Source organism: Phoxinus phoxinus (assembly GCF_949152265.1).
Source record: "Phoxinus phoxinus genome assembly, chromosome: 22".
Classification (NCBI taxonomy): Eukaryota; Metazoa; Chordata; class Actinopteri; order Cypriniformes; family Leuciscidae; genus Phoxinus; species Phoxinus phoxinus.
The window spans coordinates 24,046,071-24,066,646 of record NC_136897.1 but is presented as its reverse complement, the minus strand read 5'-3'; the positions used below and the strand labels follow the sequence as shown (position 1 = coordinate 24,066,646).

The following is a 20,576-nucleotide window of genomic DNA, read 5'->3' as shown; positions in this document are numbered from 1 at the left end:
TGAAGATTGATGCAATCACTTCAGCCTGTAATTTGCGGTGCCGCTTCAATTGGTGGTATATCCGTAATGATACGCTACAGATAAATGTTCTCTTTGCTAAATTTGACCTCAACTCATTACATATGAGCCAAAATTCTGTTTAGACCTGCGATTAAAATCTCTCAATCTTATGGTTGTGTTTTCAGGTGTGCAATAAAGTGATTTTCCTAATGAGTTTCGTGGGAAATCGCGGTACGTTCACGAGAGGATACAAGGCCATGATCATGGACGTGGAGTTCCTGTATCATCTACTGTACCTCATTATATGCAGCCTCGGAGCTTTTGTTCACGTGTTCTTCTACAGCTTGCTTGTGAGTAAACACGCACTTTCATTCGCTCAACCAGACCGTATCCGTCTTTCACACATGAACGTCTCTTCTAACTCTGACCTCTGACCTCTCACACTTTCACCGACAAGCATACTGTATGCGCACACAGACAAGCTCTCATCTTACTCTCTGTCCAGCTCTTTGACCTGATCTACCGAGAGGAGACGCTGTTAAACGTCATCAAGAGCGTGACCAGGAACGGCCGCTCGATCGTTCTGACCGCCGTCCTGGCTCTCATCCTGGTCTACCTCTTCTCCATCGTTGGATACATCATCTTCAAGGATGACTTCATCCTGAACGTGGACAGGATACCCAATAAAACTCTTGGTGAGAATCACAGATGGATTTCTCCCCGATGTTGCCCAAAGCTACGCTCTGTGTCTAAAAAGGAAAATTGAAAACACATGGCAGTTCACATTGTATGGGAAATATATCGGGTTACAAACATCTAGCTGGTTATTTGACCAATCATAAGAAAGAAATAAGAAATGATATGGTTACAGAAGATAAAGCTTATTTTAGAACCAACATTATTATTATTTTTTTTTATTATTATGACCATTTTAATGCAATTAATGTCATTTTTCTTCTAAATCTGATTACTGCAATGCAAGAAATTTAGCAAAATTGAGCAAAAGTGACAGTAGTTGTTTACAATGATACAAAAAATGTCTTTTTCAAATAAATTGCTGTTCTTTTTATTCATCAAAAAATCCTGATACTGTTTTCAACATTAAAAATGATTATTTTTTAAATGATTGCGCAGCAAATCATCATATTAGAATGATTTCTGAAGGATCATGAAGACTGGAGTAATGCTGAAAATTCAGATTTGCATCACAGGAATAAATTAAAATTTAAAATAGAAATCAGTCATTTTAAATTGTAATCATATTTCACAATATTGCTGTTTAAACTGCATTTTTGATCAAATAAATGCAGCCTTGATTTTTTTCTCTCTCAAAAACAATAAAAAAAACATCCGGATAAACTTAAACATTAGTGTAAATCACAATTTAAATATTTTATATGAAAGTAATTGTTATTCTGCCTTTAAATGTATGCTGATTAAAATATACATAATAATTGTGTTACAGTATTTTTGGTAATACAGTAAAAAACTATTTATATCTCCTAATCTTTTTCTTCTTTAATCTCATTTTTTCCTACATTCAGAGCAATCCGCTAGTAAGATGGGAGAGTTCCTGGCAGGCGCGGTTTGCCGGAAAGAGGAGAACTGTTCCACAGAGACCATGATGGATGGTACGAACCCCATCACCCACCTCACAACTCACACACACTTAGAGTTAAATCTGAGGAGTACGGCTAGTCATGAGACTAGGAAAGGAGAGACTCGATGTCCTCCAGAATCCCTTTTAGGTTACAGGGGTGATGTCTGGGGTCAGAGGTTAATGACAGTCAGGCACTAAACGTTCAGCAGCTTCATGCTGGTTTCGAGGTTAGAGGCCAGGCCTGTATAATTAGCATTTGCGAGCGGGTCTTTGAGAATGAGCAAATTTTCGATGTAAAGCCGGTCTAATTTGATCACTGGAGCTGATCAGCCAGTCTGAACCAAATGAATCTGCACCGCATGGCCTTTCTGCCCCTGTGAATGTGTCGTACTTTGTTTAGCACATCAGTTAACACTGAAAGACCTCGATTGGGCCAGTCTGAAACTCATGGTTACTTATGGTTAGGGATTTGACCCAGCCATCTACATACAGAATTATATTTGGAACGTACACTACCATTCAGAAGTCGTTTTTATGTTTTTGAAAGGTTTCTTAACCTTTTATTTCATAAAAAATATATTAAAACAGTAATATTGTGAAATATGAATAGAACTGTTTTCTATTTTAATATATTTAAAAAAATGATTTATTTCTGTGATGCGAAGCTGAATTTTCAGCTTCATCACACAGTTTTCAATGTCACATGATCCTTCAGAGGTCATTCTAATATGCTTAAGAAACGTTTCTTATCAATGTTGAAAACAGTTTTGCTGATTAGTATTTTTTGGAAACCGTGACACTTTGATGAATAGGAAGTACAAAGAGCAGAATTTATTTAAAATGGGAATGTTTAGAAACACCTTAGCATTAATAACTACAACCACTCACGTTTTCTTCAGAAAAAAATGCAAATCTAGTTGTTTCTGTAGTTCTGTACTTGTTTTCGAATGATCTCTTTGTGAATGAGATTTTGTTTAATGTGTGTTATGATCTGATAACTTTTGATCCTCTTTTAGGAAAGCATTTCACCACAAATGCTATTTTTGCTCTGACATTTGCATGTATCGACCGTCTAGACGTAGACGATTCCACAGTAACACAAAGCCCTTTTGTTAGATTAGGTAGATTTTGTGTGTATTTGCTTAGCGCTTATTGACGTGCTGTTTCCTGCAGCTGTGGGAGTTCAGCCGGGTGCTGTCGTGATTGAGGATAAGGAGAGGTCGTGCGACTCGCTGCTCATGTGTATCGTCACCGTGTTGAGTCACGGCCTGCGGAGCGGCGGAGGGGTCGGAGATGTTCTGCGGAAACCGTCTAAAGAGGTGCCACATCTCAAGAGTATTCGCTTTTTTTTATTCTGCCTATGGCAGACGGGGAAGTGTTCAGAAAACGACTCTTTTTCCAGTTGCACTTGGTGACCTTCACCTTACACACTTCACCTTTAGCATCATTACAAATGCTGTTAGCTTTGAATAGCCAATCAAATACTTCTCAGTAAATATGTTTTGTAAATTAGGCCGCTTTGTCATAATTATAACAACATATTGGAGGAAAAATAGCTTGTATAAGGGACATTTGAATATTGTGTTTGTACAATGGAAAGCCTTCCATCAAAAAGGTTGAGGACCACATTAAGAGACTGAGTTTGAAACAACGCTGATCTTATCACCTTTACTCTTAAAGGGGTCATGACATGGATTTGTTTTTTATTGTTATTATTTTATTATGAGGTTCAAGGCACAGTATGTAAGCTTCGCAGCTAGAGGTCTCTTATTCAAAACAATAACAAAGGTGTAGCTTGATGATGCCTTGAATGAGTGTGGAATCATGGGAGTTCACCTCCACAGCTGATGGAAAGCAATCCGACGGGACTCATGCAGAAATCCGTCTCTTTTGTCCACTTAATACTACTATTAAGTGTAATAGTAATATGGAGACTCTCCATAATAACATATGGAGGGCAGCTGCTTTTGTGTCTGCTCTGGCAGCCGTAAGACGTTATGAAGTTATAAATCAGGAATGGTGAGAGAACATTGAGCTTGGTACATTTTTCGTCTTCAAACCAAACTTGGGTCTTCATCCGGCAAAGATTAAATCCTGTCTGGCTGTCGCGCTTCTCATAATGTTAAGTCAGTAGGTGGTCTTTTGTGGCTGTTTGAACACATTTTTTGTTCTACGTTTTTTGACTACCTCTGGAATTGGACGAGCTCAAAGCGTTTTAGACCCCGTTTACTCCTGTATTTAGTGTTGTCCACTTGTGATCCAATTGACAAAAAATTCATCTTAATACCAGGTGTCTTAATAACAGGGCCTGAGGCATGCTTCAAACATGTTTCTTGCAATAAATCAAGACAACGAGATTAAAACAATAAGATTAGCCCAATAAAGGTATCCAAACCAGTTTCTCACCTGTCTGTATACAGTTAAACGGCCACTGTTATGATTGGCTAACGCATTGCATAGGAAACAGGATCAACTCCCATTCGCTATTGCACGTGAGTGTTTTGAAAGCATTGTCCAAATAAAACTCATCTAGAGACAAATCATTATGAAATTGTTTGCTTACAGTTGTCATAACCAATACAGCTGACTGCTTCGTTTTACAACACGTTTCTGTGTGAACTCTCCATTACACTGTGCCTCGTTTACAAAACAATCTGCAGGCAAATTTTCCGAACAAACATATAATCCTCTGACGCGATGCATGACGCCATTACAAATAAACCGTCCACTTGTTCCTGATGCTGGTATCCTTCTGAAGCATCCACAGAGATGAGCAAATGTGCTGTTTAAACAGGATGCATCAAGGTGTGTTTTATTTGTAGAGTACGTCAGAAAAGTGAACAGGTATCTGTAAACTATATCCAGTGTAGACAGCGTCAGTGATTATAATGGGTTCGATTTGCCTTTGACGGTACAGGTGAAGGTTAGCCGTTAAGCGACTGAACACCAGTAGGCGATGTCATGACCATTGCTATGGCGCGATGATGCAAAACTATTCGGTGATGTCTTGCTCTGGAGGCAGGCATATACTAAAGTCTTTTCCCGTGTGACGTCACAAACCCGACAATATCCAAACAAGACTTTTTTTTTTTTGCTTGAATAAATAAATGCTTTGTTTATAATTTGGAGGATGTTTAAGCTATGAAACTAGCATGGTGTTTTAATGGTACAAAGATCTCTTATATGTCCAAAGATCAAGCCAAAATGGATTTCTCATGTCATGACCCTTTTAATGTTCTTTATTGCCATCAATGATTCCATGAAGAACCTTTAACATCCATACCATTGCACAAAGGTTCTTTATAATGTAAAAAGGTTCTTTTAGATTTTTTTCATGTTCTTCACACTAAGTAAAAAATTAAGAACCGTTCACTGAAATATTTTTTTGGGGAACCACCATAAATGGTCCTTTTATGGCATTTGTACAAAAAAAAACCCATTTGAAAGCTTTATTTTTAAGAGTGTTCTTGATCTCTTTTCTCTGTAGGAGCCTCTGTTCGCAGCCCGTGTGATCTACGACCTCCTCTTCTTCTTCATGGTCATCATTATCGTTCTCAACCTCATTTTTGGGGTCATCATTGACACTTTTGCTGACCTCAGAAGTGAAAAGCAGAAAAAAGAAGAGGTTCTGAAAACAACCTGCTTTATTTGTGGTGAGTGTCTACATGCCCTGGTCCCCAAATACCCAAATTATCGCTTCTCTAAATCACAAAACATACTTCAAACAATGTGATCTTGATACACATCCCCTGACACATGGCTTCAATTGTTTATATAAAAAAAAAAAAAAATGTAAGAGCAAATTAGAACATTAAACCCTTCATACACAAATCGTTACCACCAGATGGACGAGTTATGCTTAACGCTTCATTGCATTTACCCACTGACCTATAAAATCCCGGGACTGACAGGGGCATGGGATGTAGGAATGAACATATCAAGCTAAATATATCACAAGGCCAGTTGAGGATGTTTAATGTTAAAACATTTTAAACAATTTCGTTTTGAAAATATATTCCGCTAAAAAACCAATGCATCACGTAAAATGATTAGTAAAAAATCATGGTGTATTATTTGTGCACAACCTAATTAATATTTATGAGCCTTAGCAATTTTGGTATGTTACTCCTCCTTACCTTTTTTCTCTCTTTTTAAATAATGTCTGTCTTCCCAACAATCCTGAATGAAAGTTTGAAGACGGACGTTTAACACCGTTATCTTTAGTGAATCACAGACTGTTTCATGTACCGTTGTCCTATAAATTTCTTAGGCCCATAAAACGGTTGTTTTGCTCCAGCATAAACATTAGGACGCCCCCTCTTCACCAGAAGTCTTACTCATAACTCACTGTGGAGGTGGTGGAGTGTCTTCCTGTTGCCACTTGGCGTGTTTGACCGTGTTAGTGTGAGACCAGCTGTAAATGGTCGTAATTCTCACGCTGCACACATCTATTATAAAAGAACGCTGTTTTTGAGTCATGTGTTGTGTTTTGATATGAATTAACATTGAAACTGCAGTTTATTGGGATTCAGATCATCTCTAGGATGATTCCACGATCCATGACTATCGTTTGAAAGCTCAACGGCACAACAGTGTGAACTTTACACACAGGGACACTAATCTGAAGCACGAACGTGCGACTGGAGAGTAGATGACGTGTTGCGTCAAGTGACAATGTCCCGATGTGTTCACTCACGAATCACGCGTCGAAATTAGTTTTGTTGTGACCATCACAAGATTCATAATCTCCATTTGCTCATAACACACGCCATTCACACGTGTATACAAACGGTTTCCCTGTGGTTCTACTTCCTCTTCCAGATACATTGCAGTTTTCTTTGAAACTGTAAGATGCATTGTGTCAAAATCATAAATGCTTGTTATCACTCTCACTGTATGAACTGCATAGAGCTAAAAACTAGGGCCGGGACTCGATTAAAAAAATTAATCTAATTAATTAGAGGCTTTGTAATTAATTAATCGAAATGAATCGCATTTTAATCGCATATAAATATTTGACCTGAGAACAGTGAGAAGTCATTTTTTTCACATGGATTTTTAGTATACCATTGAATAATGACTGAATACATAAGCTTAAGCAACACAATATTGTTTATTTTTGTTTAACCAAGTCCAGCAGACCAGTGCTATTTTTGCCATTAAGTGTAACATAAGCAATAGCCGTTCCGAATTCCTTGTTGCACAGCTTGCACACAACCATGCTCTTATAGGTTGTAAATAGTTTTTTCTTTTTCACTGGTGCCTCATCCGATTTTGTTGTGTTATCCTCCTCGTCCGTCTCTCCCCCAATTTCACACAATAGATGTAAATAGAACGTTTTTTAAAGCTAGCTAGCAACTGCTCACGCTGTTTAGTCCTGGATGTGTTGATGCGCGCGACCGACAGGATTGGATGTACACAACCATGAAGAAAACAAAGTAACAGTAGACGGAAACGGATTAATTTGAAACCATAGACATGTATAGAAAGGCTAGATGGCTCAAGGCGGAGTCAGCTGTGTCGTCACTTGGCGGCCATCTTAGGTCAGGAGACTGCGCTGCTGCTCCCTGCTGCTGTGGACGGAAGGTGAGTGACATACGCCAACTAAAATGCTCGAATTCTTGACGGATTTACAAACGGTTTGGTTTATTACAAACCTTATTAACGTGGCTATGATTTGTGCTGATGCCGATGTTTAAATTGTAGCTTAATAAACTCCGTGGCTATAATTTTTCACAAGTATGCAGTTAAATAGCCGCATCCCTGACGTTTATGACACACCAAGCCGTTTGAAAATCGGTTGAAAATTGAGCAAAATATAGTTATTTCAGCACTACATGCACAATAGACTTTAATGTTATAACTGGACGAGCGGTCCTGTCCTAAGATGGCCGCCGTGTGACGTCGTCGGGTCCCATTGGCTCTCAGCGCCGGTAAGCCATCTAGCCTTTCTATACATGTCTATGTTTGAAACCAGGAAATTCTACTTTAGAAGTACATTTTCACAAAAAAACGGGACAATTCGTGTCCCGGGAAAGAATATACATTTTCCGGGACTGTCGCTCAAAAAAGAGAACAATCCCTGGAAAACCGGGACGGGTGGCAACGCTAGAAGTTATCGTTTAAATACTGTCTATGGAAGTTGTGAAAGCTAGTTGGTGCTCCAGTATAATCGGTCCGCCTAAACTCATCCAGTGAGAAACGTTCCGCGGTGCAAAAATAAGTGCGATTTAAAATGCGTTAAAAATGTTTAACGCGTTATTTTTTGTGTAATTAATTAATCTTAATTAACGCGTTAAAGTCCCGGCCCTACTAAAAACGCAACTGACCTAAACAGATTCTTGCTTTTGGACGTTTGACCACCAGGCAGCTTGTCACTTTAAGATTACTCCTAATCTTGATTTTCTAAACTGACCTCAGCCACCTCAAAAAAGAGCCATTTAAAGCAAGTGACGCAAACTCATTTCACTGTGTTTCTGCTCTACAGGTTTGGAGAGGGACAAGTTTGACAACAAAACAGTGTCATTTGAGGAGCACATTAAGGTGGAGCACAACATGTGGCATTATCTCTTCTTCATCGTGCTTGTGAAAGTCAAAGACTCCACCGAGTTCACAGGGCCTGAGAGCTATGTGGCCGAAATGATCCGGGTAAGGGATCTGAAGCGCAGCGGCAGACTTTATTTAAAATTAAATAAAATCTAACGTTCTAGATGTGTATGGTTTTGTGCTGATATCACAAGAATTTATTTTTTTTAAAGATAAAAATAAAATATTTTAATTCACAACAGCAAAGTGTAACATCTTAGGTGGATATGGTATGTCAAAGAATTTAATTTTTACCGCTTATGCCACAAAATCCAGAAAATTACTTGTATGCATAAATCACATAATGGAACCATTTATTCATTTAAAAAGGAATATTCTGCATTCATTACTAGTTAAACTAAAAAAACTGCATTTATATGGCATAAATTTGAAAGATTTTGTTCAACTTGTTCCTCCTTTTCTCTAAAAAAAGATAAAAATGTATCAAATTACAATAGAAGTGAATCCATAAATGGTAAAATATTACATTTTAACAGATGTTATGCACACTTCTATTCAAAAGTTTGGGGTCGGTAAGTAAGCAATGAAATGATGAATACTTTATTCAGCAAGGATGCGTTCAGTTGATCAAAAATGACTGTAAAGACATTTGTAATATTACAAAAGATAATTTTATTTTCTATTTTAACTAAAAGCTGTTCTTTTTAAGTTTCTTTTCATCATACAACTATTTGGTTTAACATTGATAATAATAATAAATATTTCTTGAGCAGCAAAGCAGCTTTTAAAATAATTTCTGAATGATCATGTGACACTGAAGACTGGAGTAATGATGCTGAAAATTCAGCTTTGATCTCAGGAATAAATTACATTTTTGATTCTCAATATTACTGTTTTTACTGTATTTTTAAAAAAATAAATGCAGGCTTTTGTGAGCATAAGAAACTTCTTCAGAAACTTTAAAAAAATCTCACCAACCCCAAACTTTTGAACAGTAGCGCAACTGCTTTTAGAAAATATTTTTTCACCTTGTATTTTTTCACCATCTTACCATTGTAATTAACTATTGTAAATTAAAACTCTTGACAGCAATTGCCTTGCAAGAAACTTAGGTGACCATTAGGTCATTTAAGTCCTGGGGCCAAAGTCACATGATGAGAGAAAAATCGGCCAATGGATGTGTTTGTTTACTGCTGAGGGTTTTTGTGAAATCTGGCAGATGATAGCGCTGTGATAACGTTGACATTGAGCGTTTACTTGTACACACAGAGAGGGAACCAAAGATTTACTATCAAACGGCAAACTGATGTGGTGTTTGTGTGTGGGTTTCTTTCCCCCTCTGCATAGCATGAGTTCAGAGAAGCCGTTTTATATCAGATTTCCAAAGAATGATGCATTTATGAGGACTAAACCATGCCATGATGTTTGAGCAAAGGCTTGTCTACCTCTTTAAACCTTAGATCTTTTTACTTTTTAATCTTTTAGTCCACAACCTTGGAGCAGAAATGAACCTATTTGACCCGAGAGGTTTAGTTTGCTGTGGGGAATGTGGCCTACTTTAAACTTTGCCTTTGGCAAAGTGGAGTACTTAAGGAATTTTGCACCAGATTCCTCATAGTAAATCTCTCAAATGACCCCAAACCTTCCTCTTTGACTTATATAATCACAACTTTGTGACCTTCAGTCTCTCTGGGATGCCGAAGCTTCTGTTTGCTTTGAGACTGGAGTCTTAAGATGTTCTGCAAATGGTTAGGAATGTGTTAATCCTTGAGAAAGGCTGTGAAAGCACACACACATACACACGTACGGCTCGTTTCAGTTGGATGACCAGAGGAGCAGGAGTTCCCCTCATGATTGCTAAATGTGTGTATGCCTTTGTATGCATGCGTTTCTTTGAAAAAATGGCTTTTTCTTAAAGCACTATGGGCTTTTTCTCAGAATAACACTTTTAGTGAATCACTCAATGAATACCGGTCTAAGTGAAAAAATGCCTTTCAAAATGAGGGTACTTGTGTTGTTCATTTAATCATCCTGTTTTTTCTTTATTGCCTTTTTATAGGTCATCATATGCTTTGCTTAATGCAATGACGTTAACTTTAATTTCAAAGCGTTTTTTGTGACTTTTGAGTAATTTTTTAGTGAAAGAGCAGTGCTCAGGAAAGCCCCTTCTGCACAAGTGGTTGTTCTCTTGACGCAGATGGCGCAGCGTTTCTGACACAGTTTCTGATCTGGGTGGTGTCTTTTGGCTCAGTTCCCGACCTCCGTGGCGCATTATGAGGGCTTGCCCACGTGGTCTTGTGAGGAATCACCTGACTTGGGATTAGGTGCCCTTTAAGGTCTCCTGAAAAATGAGAAACCTTTGACCTGACAACAAAGGATAGAGCAATTTGTGATGCATCAGTAGACAATGCAAGGTCTCTCTCTGTGGCTTGTGAGAAGGTGAGAAAGAAAGCCGAGCATGCTGGGTAGAGCTTCAGGCTGTGGTTGGTAAAGCCATATTTGACTAGTAAACACATGAAGTCACTTTTTAACACTTTATTTAGTAAAGACAAGGACAGAAAGTGATAGGGAGAATGGCATCCAGGAAATGAATGCGGTGCACTTTATGAGCAGATGCAGGAATCCTAAAACCTGGAAACGAGTTAGCGTTTTTGAACTTCCGCTTCCATCATCCCGAAGTCAATGGGTTTTTTCAGTGGATTTTTGGTTAAAGCCTGAAATAAAGTCAATAAGCTCAACATATTTTCACAATACATTAGTAATATCCCACTTGTGATTTAAAAAAAAAGCTTTTGCATGACTTGAAAATGGCATTTGCTAACAAGTGGCTAAATGGGACTACAGAGGTTGTCGGGACTTTAAGAGTCATCACGCCAAACTGGAAAACTCATCTACTCACTAGTCCACTTTTACAGTCTCATTGTGTTTACACCAAAGAATAACAAAAGACTCGTCACTCGTGTTGTTTTAAATGGGGAAAAGTGCAATCCTCAATATGGTCCCGCCTTCTAAATAAGAGCCAATCGCGATTGGTAAAGTCATTGTGTCACTGCAGCTGCCGTTAGAAGCTCCGGTTCCTATAGAAACAGTCAAACGCGCGCTTCCACTGCGCATTAGCTTGATCCAGCCTGAAAAATGACGTTTTCTGTCATGATTCGAGTGTGTAGAAACAAAATTCATTAGAAGTTGTTGTCAGATTTCATTGGTAATGTCAAAAATGAAATTTACTCGTAAGCTCGGCGAACAGTTTCGGAGAATTTAATGTTTCCCCATTCAAAGAGATAGGAGCTGCACTTGCATGCCCGAGAGGCATTTCAAAGATGGCCGCCGATTGAAATGACGTGTCTTACACTCACACTCTTGCTATTGTAAATCAATCTGAATGTTTTTTTTGCACATTTGTGATGGTGAGTTTGAAGTTGTGCGACCATGGTTTAGATCGTTTATAGCCTAACTATCTCTTTTCTTCTGCAGTTGTTAAAAATTCATAAAAGTCGTGTTCATTTGTGAAGATTATACTTTAAGAACAAAACATGTAAGGATCTTAAACTGTGTTGGTCACAGAGCTTATTTTCGACTGTGGTCTAAAAAAAACAATGGAGAAATCCTGTTGCAATTCAACATTTTGGGTTGGCCGACAAATGTAGTCCTTGCAGCACTTACACAACCTAAAACGAAGCGCATTGAAATTGTTTTCTTTAATTGTAAGGAAAGACCTTATCTGTTTGATCGTCTACTTTCATTCAGGTAACTGAGGTTAGATCAAGCAAGTCTGTAGGTAGAACCCCGAGATGAACCGGCTGTTTTCCCTTCAGCCTTTTTCCCCTGTGAATATTATTCACAGCCCCGTGATGACGTTGGTCGCAATTGTCGAGCTTTGAAGCGGCGCGTGAACGCTCGGGTCCCGTTTAGGACCTGAAGATGTTGTTGCTGCTCAGACCACAGAGCATCCTGTCTTAGTGTGTGGGCTCTTGTGGTATTAGTAATGAAATTCACACTTCCCTCATTTCCATTGAAGCAGCAGATACAGTTGAAATTGATGTGGCTAGAGCACTCACACATTTACTGGCAATGCTGTCAAGTGTAAACAAAGCTTAGGAAATAGAGGTTTGAGAGGCGGCTGGTTCGGACGCACAAACGTGCACAAACACCCAAACAAGCGTCAAACCAAAGATGGTTTGGTTTCACGCTTGTTTTTAAAAAATAAAAGATGGATATGTTTCACTTGCCCCTTTTTCTGCTGTGCCGGATAAAGCGAATGAGCGCTGTTGTAATTTCTACATTAAAGGGATAGTTCATCCAAAAATGGAAAATCTGTCATCCACTGACCTTCATGTCGTACCAAACATGTTTCTTTTCTCTCCATGCAATGGATGTCAATGGTAACTAAAAATTGTTTGGTTTCCTACATTCTTCAATACTGTATGTTCGTCTATACTGTATGTAAACTATCCCTTTAATGTTTTAAGGATTTTTTAAAATATATATATAGAGAGAGAGAGAAATGGTTGTAGTTCTCGTTTCTGTAGAAGTGAGACCAGAGGAAGTGAGTATTTCAGCGTAGGTCGTGATGTAGACATGTCACTATATCCTCTTCATGTCACTAGATCCTGCATCAGAGACACTGGTTTTCATTTCATTTTTTAATTTGACATCATTTGAAATAAGTCGCCTTATAAGTCGCTTGGTTTTATGAATGATGGGTTTTCTTTAAACCATAACAAAAATAGAATTTTTGTTATTATTAGAACATCAAAAAAAAAATGTCTCCATTATTATCCGGTGTCAGGAACAGTGATTGTAAAAGCTTCAAAATGTGTTTAAAGTTTTGCGTATCTTAATAATCACATTTAATTATAAAGAAGAAGAAAATTAATACATTTAATTAAGAAGAAAAAATCGGATCCAACTTCTGGTTGTAGATATTAGGTGACCTTTTTTGTTTTTAATAAGATGTATTTGTCTGAAAAGTCTCATTAAACAGTTTATTTAAATTACAATAAAAAAGTTTATGAAGGCATATTCAGAATTAGTTGTTTAAAGAATTACAATATACAATATATATACTAATTCTGTGAATCGATAAAAAAAACAATTAATCGCGCCGAACATTATTATTTTTTAAATATATTTTTATATTGTAATACTTTCACATTAAATCTACGACATAATGTAGAAACAACAGAAAGATGGAATATTTTAAATATTTGTTTAATGGCATGTTTTAACAAACCACTATGAATTTTTCCTCAATTTTAGTCATTAATTATACCCATTAAACATTACAGTGTAATTGAAAGCTATCAATTTTAATATTTAAATAGGTTTAAAAAAAATATAACAACTTTGTTTTATACTAAGGTTTTTTTTTCTATAAAAAGGTTATTGGTTTCATTGTTTTTGACCCATGTAGCCTTGTAAGCAGTGCTTTAAGATTAATGAGGTAGGTCTAACAGGTAAATATTCAGAAATTGAATAATCAAAAAAACACTGCACAAATTATAAATTGAATATAGATGAATCCTTATTAAAGCTACAAAAGTTATTCAGTAAAGAGTAAGTGATGGCAGCAGGTTTATTAGGCTGCTGTCACTTTAAGACCTGACTCATGACACGCATCCTCACAACTCTTTATGTTCATTTAACACTTTAACTCATTTAAGACTGCCTTACGAGGATACTCGACAAAAGGAGAATTTTTACATCATTTTGTGTGTTTTTGTCCGTCCGAGCGTGAAAGAGAGCTCAGTGTGGCACTGGCACTCTCTCTGAAGCGGCATTCAGTGCATTTCAGGCGTTTGTTCACAGACAGCTGCTTAACAGCTCGCCAGTACAGATCTCAGTTCTTTTCTCTTCTTTTTTTTCAGTGGTTGAATGGTTTAACGGCACTTGAATCAATAATAGTATGATACAGTATCACAGACAAAGGAAGACAGTATTTTTTTTTGTTAATTGCGCTACATATTTTTAACGTGTTAAGCTGAAAACAATTAATCACAATTTTGACAGCCCTAATACACACATATATATATATATAAATATATCATCACAAATGTTCTGCTCTCTAGCGATGGCCCTGTATATATATATACAGGCTAGGTATTTAGTTGTATAGCTAACTATTTTGATAGAACGTTCCCCCTTTTTACGTACTATAATATATATTGGTGCCCCTTAAAAATGTAAAAAAATAATAGTTTAATAACTATATTCAAAAGCTGAGTTTGTAGGACATCCGACGGGTTTTGGGCTGGTCTGAACAGCGTGGGTGACGTTGGTCTCCTCATTTGACGGTGCCGTGTTTGCTGCAATCCAGGGCTGATTAGAGATAACAGCGTGTGCCACTGTGATGACGATGACGAAACCGGCTGACAGCTGGGTCCATGCACAGACGACAGCGTTTGTGGGCGGAGGTAAACACAAACCTCAACATCTGTGGCAGCAGGAAGTGAGTGCATACGCACTCCTCTCTTGTTCTCAGAATGAGTGAGAGCATTACCTGTGATTTTCCCCTGCGCCTGAGTGGAACTGTCTGTCTGAAGTGTGTGCGCGCGCGGCCCGTCTGAGATTTCAGAGGCAAAGGGGACTTCTCCGCTCTCTGCACCTGCTGTCTCTCTGTCACACACACATGCATGCATGCAAGTGTGGAGCTGACTAAATTACATATGCATGAAGTTTTTTCCTCTCTAGTTTAAAGTTTATATAAATGTATATTAATGTTTATATTAGGATATTGGCTGTTTATTAGTATATAAAGCCTTATTCTGCATGACCATATTCTACATCCCTTAACCCAATACCTAAACTTAACAACTACCTTATTTACCATTAATAAGCTTTTTTTATTGAGGCAAAAGTTGTAGTTAATAGGACCCTTTTTTTATTGAGGCAAAAGTCGTAGTTAATAGGACCCTAATCTAAAGTATGACTAAACAAGCTTTTTTTTGTGTGTGTGTAAAACTACTTTCTCCTAATGTGGATAGACAAATTTAAAGTGAGCTGTTTGTTGGCTTTCCAAAATACATAAAACTGGCTTTTTGTTGCTTTTCAAATATTGCTTTGTTTATTCGAGTGGCCTGAAATGCCATTTTATGGCTTAACCAATGCTGTTATTTTGAGGCGGGGCTATCTGTTTAATTGACCAATGGCAGACATTTAGGACACCTGAAAACTGTCATCACTAGATGCACGTTTTGCTTTTGCAGTTCACTTAAATAGTCCCACGGTGTGCCAAAACATTCCAAGTATTCCATGCAGTGTTTCTAAAAATATGAGGACGTAACTTTATGCATAGTTGTTATAAATAGAATTGATTGAATGTGTTCTCTGCATTCACAAACCTCTCTTGTCTGGACTTGTCTGTAAGCAGGCCGAGTTAATTTTAAAAACACTGATGTGTTTTTGTGTGTGTGTATTTATGTGCAAGCAGTCAAGCTTTGGGGAGAAAGGGAAATGCATGACCAGAGAATGAAGTGTCCTTTGGCCGTTCTCTCTCTCCCCTCCAGCGTTCTGTAATGTGACTATCACTTTTTCCCTCCTTCTGTCAGAATCCCTCTCGTCCTTATTAGGAGCCGCATCTGACCTTTCCCACCAGCCCATTAAAATCACTGAAAAAGTCAAATATACACTTATACATTTTCTTGCCTGTGCAAACCTCAGCCATGCTACAGTAAGTTGTTCTGCTGTGTAATTGCTAAGGTATTATAAACGGTTTTTAATGTGTTTACATGCAATTGTTAGATTGTCTGGGTGGTATCTAGTAAGTTGCTATGCATTTGCTAAGTTGTTGTATTGTTATGCAGTTGTTAGGGTGTCTGTGTTTTCTAAGGTATTCTAAGGCCTTGTCCGCACTAATACATTTTCATTTCAAAATGCATCTTTTTTTTCTCTGTTTTGGCCTTCCGTCCACATTGATGGTGTTTTTGTTAACCAACTTTTTGAAAACGCTCTAGCAAAAATGGATCAATTTGAAAAAATTTCCATGTTGTAGTGTGGACTGTCAAAACAGAGGTATTTGAAAACGATGATGCATGTTTAGTCATGTGACGCATATTGTACCCATAGATATCTATGGTTACACTGGCATTGTTGTGCCTGCTAAATACTTTCATAATGTTGCTAAAGAGACATGTTCCTTTGTACAGTCTTCATATTGCATTCCTGCAAAGATGACTGAAAATGTACTCTCAATTGCTGTCCTGCGGCAAAATATTATGACTGTTGCATTTTAGACCATGCCGTTTTGAGTGCAACCTGGACGCACCACTTAGTGGTGGGATATTCTGGTAATAAACTTTATTAGCAAAGAGCTTTAAATGGTATTTCAGCAGGAAAGCTGTGGTACCACATTTCCCCATACTGTATTCTTTGAGGCTGTTTTGGCTGTTTAAATTAGTGTGTGTAATGTCAAATATCTTATCGAGGAGGATGGTAGTTTCCCCCTTGTTAAACAATTGCTTGCCACTTAGGGAGAAACATAGTGCTCAATGTTTTGAAGCTTTTATCTGAGGATGAAGCTGTCCTCGTGCTCATGTGACGTTAATTCTGCCTTTCCTTTGCTGTAATCATATTACACATAGGGAATTTTGTCTGATGTAAACACACACACACACTCTTATGAACGGATAAGGCAAAGAGGGAATGTGAGATGGAGGAGGACATGATTTCAAGCACCCCTTTAGTCAGGGTTTGACTTCAAGAATGTTTCGTGCCACGTAGATGAAATCTAGGAGAGGGAGTTCAATAGTTCATATACAGTCAGACTTTTCTTGCTTTCAATATCAAAAATATCAAACGAGCCAATTGTGCAGTGATTTATAGTGGATGCATGAAGTCAGTGTCCCTCAAATTCACACAGGTGTTTGTATACATTTGTAATCGAAATTATTCAATCCCGTTGTAAATCAGGATTATTGGCCAAATTTACAGACTTTCAGCTGTTTGCAGTGAACAAATCAAACTAAATAAATTTAAATAGCTCAACACAACACATGTTTCAAGTGGTTTCCCCAAATTCAACTGAAAATGCAACTTTTAATGACTTCTGCACTCTCAAAATTATTCAACCCTCTTAATAGAATCCCTCACAACAGCACAAATCTGCTAAACAGATGTTGTCTCAAGCACACCTGATGCAATTAATCAAGGGCTTCATTAGTTGCACCAGGTGTGCTTGAGCTAGAACACATGAAATATCTGAGCTGGCTAGGTTTGGTAAGTGTCATGTTTAACTGCATGTTAGAAATGGTCAGAAAGTCAAAAGAATGGTCCAAAAATTGAAGAGAAGATATCTTCACAAACAAGGAACAGGATACAAAAAGATATGAAGGCACTAAATGTTCCTAGAGACCCCGTTGGAAGCATAGTTTGCTAGTTTAAAGTTAAAGGAACAGTGGTTACACTACCTGGACGGGGCAGAAATGAAGCTATCAACGGCTGCAACCAGATTTCTGAGAAGGCAGGTTCAGAAAAACCCCCAGAGTGACTGTAAAAGATCTGCAGCGAGACTTAGTGGCAACAGTCAATGAGGTTTCAGCTTGCACAGTAAGGCGCATACTAAACACATGCCAGAACTCCAAGACGTACACCATTACCGATCCAAAAGCACAAATCATATAAATAAACCACATAAGTTTTGGGATTCTGTTATGTGGAGCGATGAAACAAAACTGGAACTTTTTGGCCCTATGGATCAGCAGTATGTCTGGAGGAAGAAGAATGAAGCATATGCTGAAATGAACACACTGTCTACAGTTAAGCATGGTGGAGCTCGATGATGCTCTGCGGCTGCTTTGCATCCTCTCGCACTGAAAACCTGCAGCGTGTGGAAGGCCAGATGGATTCATTGAAGTTTCAGGAAATCCTAGGAGAAATTATCATGCCGTGAGGAAGCTAAAGATTGAACCTTCCAACAGGACAATGATCCCAAGCATTGGAGACTTGGTTGCAGAAGGAGTCCTGGAAGATTCAACAGTGTCCATCACAGTCACCTGACTTGAACCCCATAGAAAATCTCTGGTTGGATTTGAAGAAGGCAGTTGAAGCACGCAAACCCAGGAGTATTACTGAGCTGGGGGCATTGCTCATGAGGAATGGGCTAAGGTTCCTCAGAAACGCTGCCAGAAGCTGGTGTCTGGTTCTACATCTCATATGCAGCAGGTCATAACAGCAAAAGGGTGTTCTACTAACTACTAAAGATGCTTGCCATTAAGGGGTTAAATAATTTTGAGACTGCAGAAGTCATTAGAAGTCACATTTTCAGTGGAATTTGGGGAAACCACATGAAACGTTTGTTGTGTTGAGCTGTTTCAATTACTTTTGTTTGATTTGTTCATTGCAAACAGCTGAAGGTCTGTCAATTTTGCCATTTGAACATTTATAAAATACACTACCGTTCAAAGGTTTGAGGTTGGTAAGATTTCTTAATGTTTATGAAAGAAGTCAGTTATGCTCACCAATGCTGCATTTATGTAATAAAAAATACAGTAAAAACAGTAATATTGTTGAAATATTATTACAATTTAAAATAATTCCATGTTAATAGATTTTGAAATGTAATTTATTCCTGTGATGCAAAGCTAAACTTTCAGCAGCATTACTCCAGTCTTCAGTGTCACATGATCCTTCAGAAATCATTCTAATGTGCTGATTTGCTGCTAAAAGAAACATTTCTTATTACCAATTTTGAAAACACTTGTGCTGCTGCATAGTTTTGTGGAAACAGGGATACTTTCAGAATTCTTTGATGACTAGAACATTCAAAAGAACAGCATTAGTGTCATCTAACTAGACATCTTTACCGCCAATTTGAATCATTTGAATGCGTCCTTACTGAATAAAAATCCTACTACAATATAGTTATGTAACCAAAAACACTAACGCCTAATATTCCAACAGGAACACAACTTGGACTGGTTTCCACGTATGCGGGCCATGTCGCTGGTTAGCAGCGATGCCGAGGGCGAGCAGAACGAGATCAGGAATCTTCAGGAGAAGCTCGAGTCCACCATGAAGCTGGTTTCCAACCTGTCAGGCCAGCTCACTGAACTGAAAGAACAGGTGAGTGACGATGCTTTTGGACTGATGTCAGAACATTATGTCCAAAGTGGCATGACGTGTCAAGCCAGTTCTTCACGCTCCACTGAGAATGAGGTGTAGTCTTGACCCGTTAAATAGACTTCATAGACTAGAATTTAAGTTCGGTGTGAGTGAAACTAGGCCTTCGAGGTCAGTCAGTATGAGTCCACAACCTCTACAAGGTTGAATTAGTCCAAAGGGCAATGAGTCATTTCTGTCTGTCTTTCTCTTTCTGCCTTCAGCTCGTGGTATTTAAAATGATCTTTCACCTGCGTCACGAGGACAAGTGTTGTTTCACTTTTATTCAGCCGCATTGTCGTCCAGATGAAGTTCTGTGAACTCGAGCTTGTTTCCACAGATAAACAGTGTAACACACACACGCGGTAGATGAATATGATAAAGTGGGTCATCGAGTTAGACGCTCATATTTTGATTTGGTGGAAATATGCGTAATGAGATTTGCTGTCAAGTCGTCGATTTCTTGTAAATAGACTCGTATTAACACCAACTTGAGGTGTGTAGCCACATAAAATGGGAAGTGTCTAGAGGGAAGTTGCTCTGTTTTTGTACTCCAGACAAGGGAAAAGGTCATTGTTTGGCTAAAAGAAGGCGAAGCAAGTGTAAAACAACAAACTTTCGCTGTTTATTCTGCGTCAATGCGGCGGTTACACACGGCAATACCAGTTTTGCTTTTCTTTTCCTTTCCTTACTTTAAAAGTTTGAGCTTAGAAGAGAGAATGATAACAATTCTTCACGCAACTGTCCAGAAAATATTTAAAAAAAATTATTTTGTTGATAGATCTTTATAGGCTGTGTTTTCAGTCCATCATCTTGTTGAAATATTATAGCAGTTTTTCTGCTATCATACACTGTCCAAATTCATGTGAAATCAAAAATTCAAGTATTCGTATTTACAATACAAAAATGTTGATATACTGTACAAAAAACACCATTGATATGAGAATGGTTTAAAAAAGGGAAACCCCAAATACATCAAATCCATAGCAAATATATTCTTCTTGACAAATTAATACACTCATGTAACAAAACTTTAATCAAAGATATAATAATTTCAAAGTATTTCAAGACCATTTGATCTGCAGTCTTATGCTTAAATGCTACATATAATTAAAAATACACTTTTGCTGTGTTCATTTACATTTTACAACCAATAAACACATTGGGTTTACAACATGGGAATTTCTATAGACATGTTTATACTGTACAAACTGTATATTCTATCACCTATCCATCATTTGCATTTACATCATTTACATTTTCAAAAACTTATTAGTATGATTTATAAGCTGTTTCCCTCATGTACGCACACACACACACACACACACACACACAC

At 37.9% G+C, this 20,576-nt stretch overlaps 1 protein-coding gene across 1 annotated transcript in view; it reads left to right on the top strand.

Moving 5' to 3' along the window:
• The window catches only part of itpr1b (inositol 1,4,5-trisphosphate receptor, type 1b), a 124,334-nt gene that overhangs the window by 100,375 nt on the left and 3,383 nt on the right, over positions 1-20,576 (top strand). The window contains exons 56-62 of the mRNA XM_079597118.1: positions 186-350; positions 506-695; positions 1,545-1,631; positions 2,774-2,919; positions 5,088-5,253; positions 8,088-8,248; positions 19,043-19,204. Of these exons, the coding sequence (XP_079453244.1) occupies positions 186-350; positions 506-695; positions 1,545-1,631; positions 2,774-2,919; positions 5,088-5,253; positions 8,088-8,248; positions 19,043-19,204 (1,077 nt within the window). The remainder of the gene's footprint in view (positions 1-185; positions 351-505; positions 696-1,544; positions 1,632-2,773; positions 2,920-5,087; positions 5,254-8,087; positions 8,249-19,042; positions 19,205-20,576) is intronic.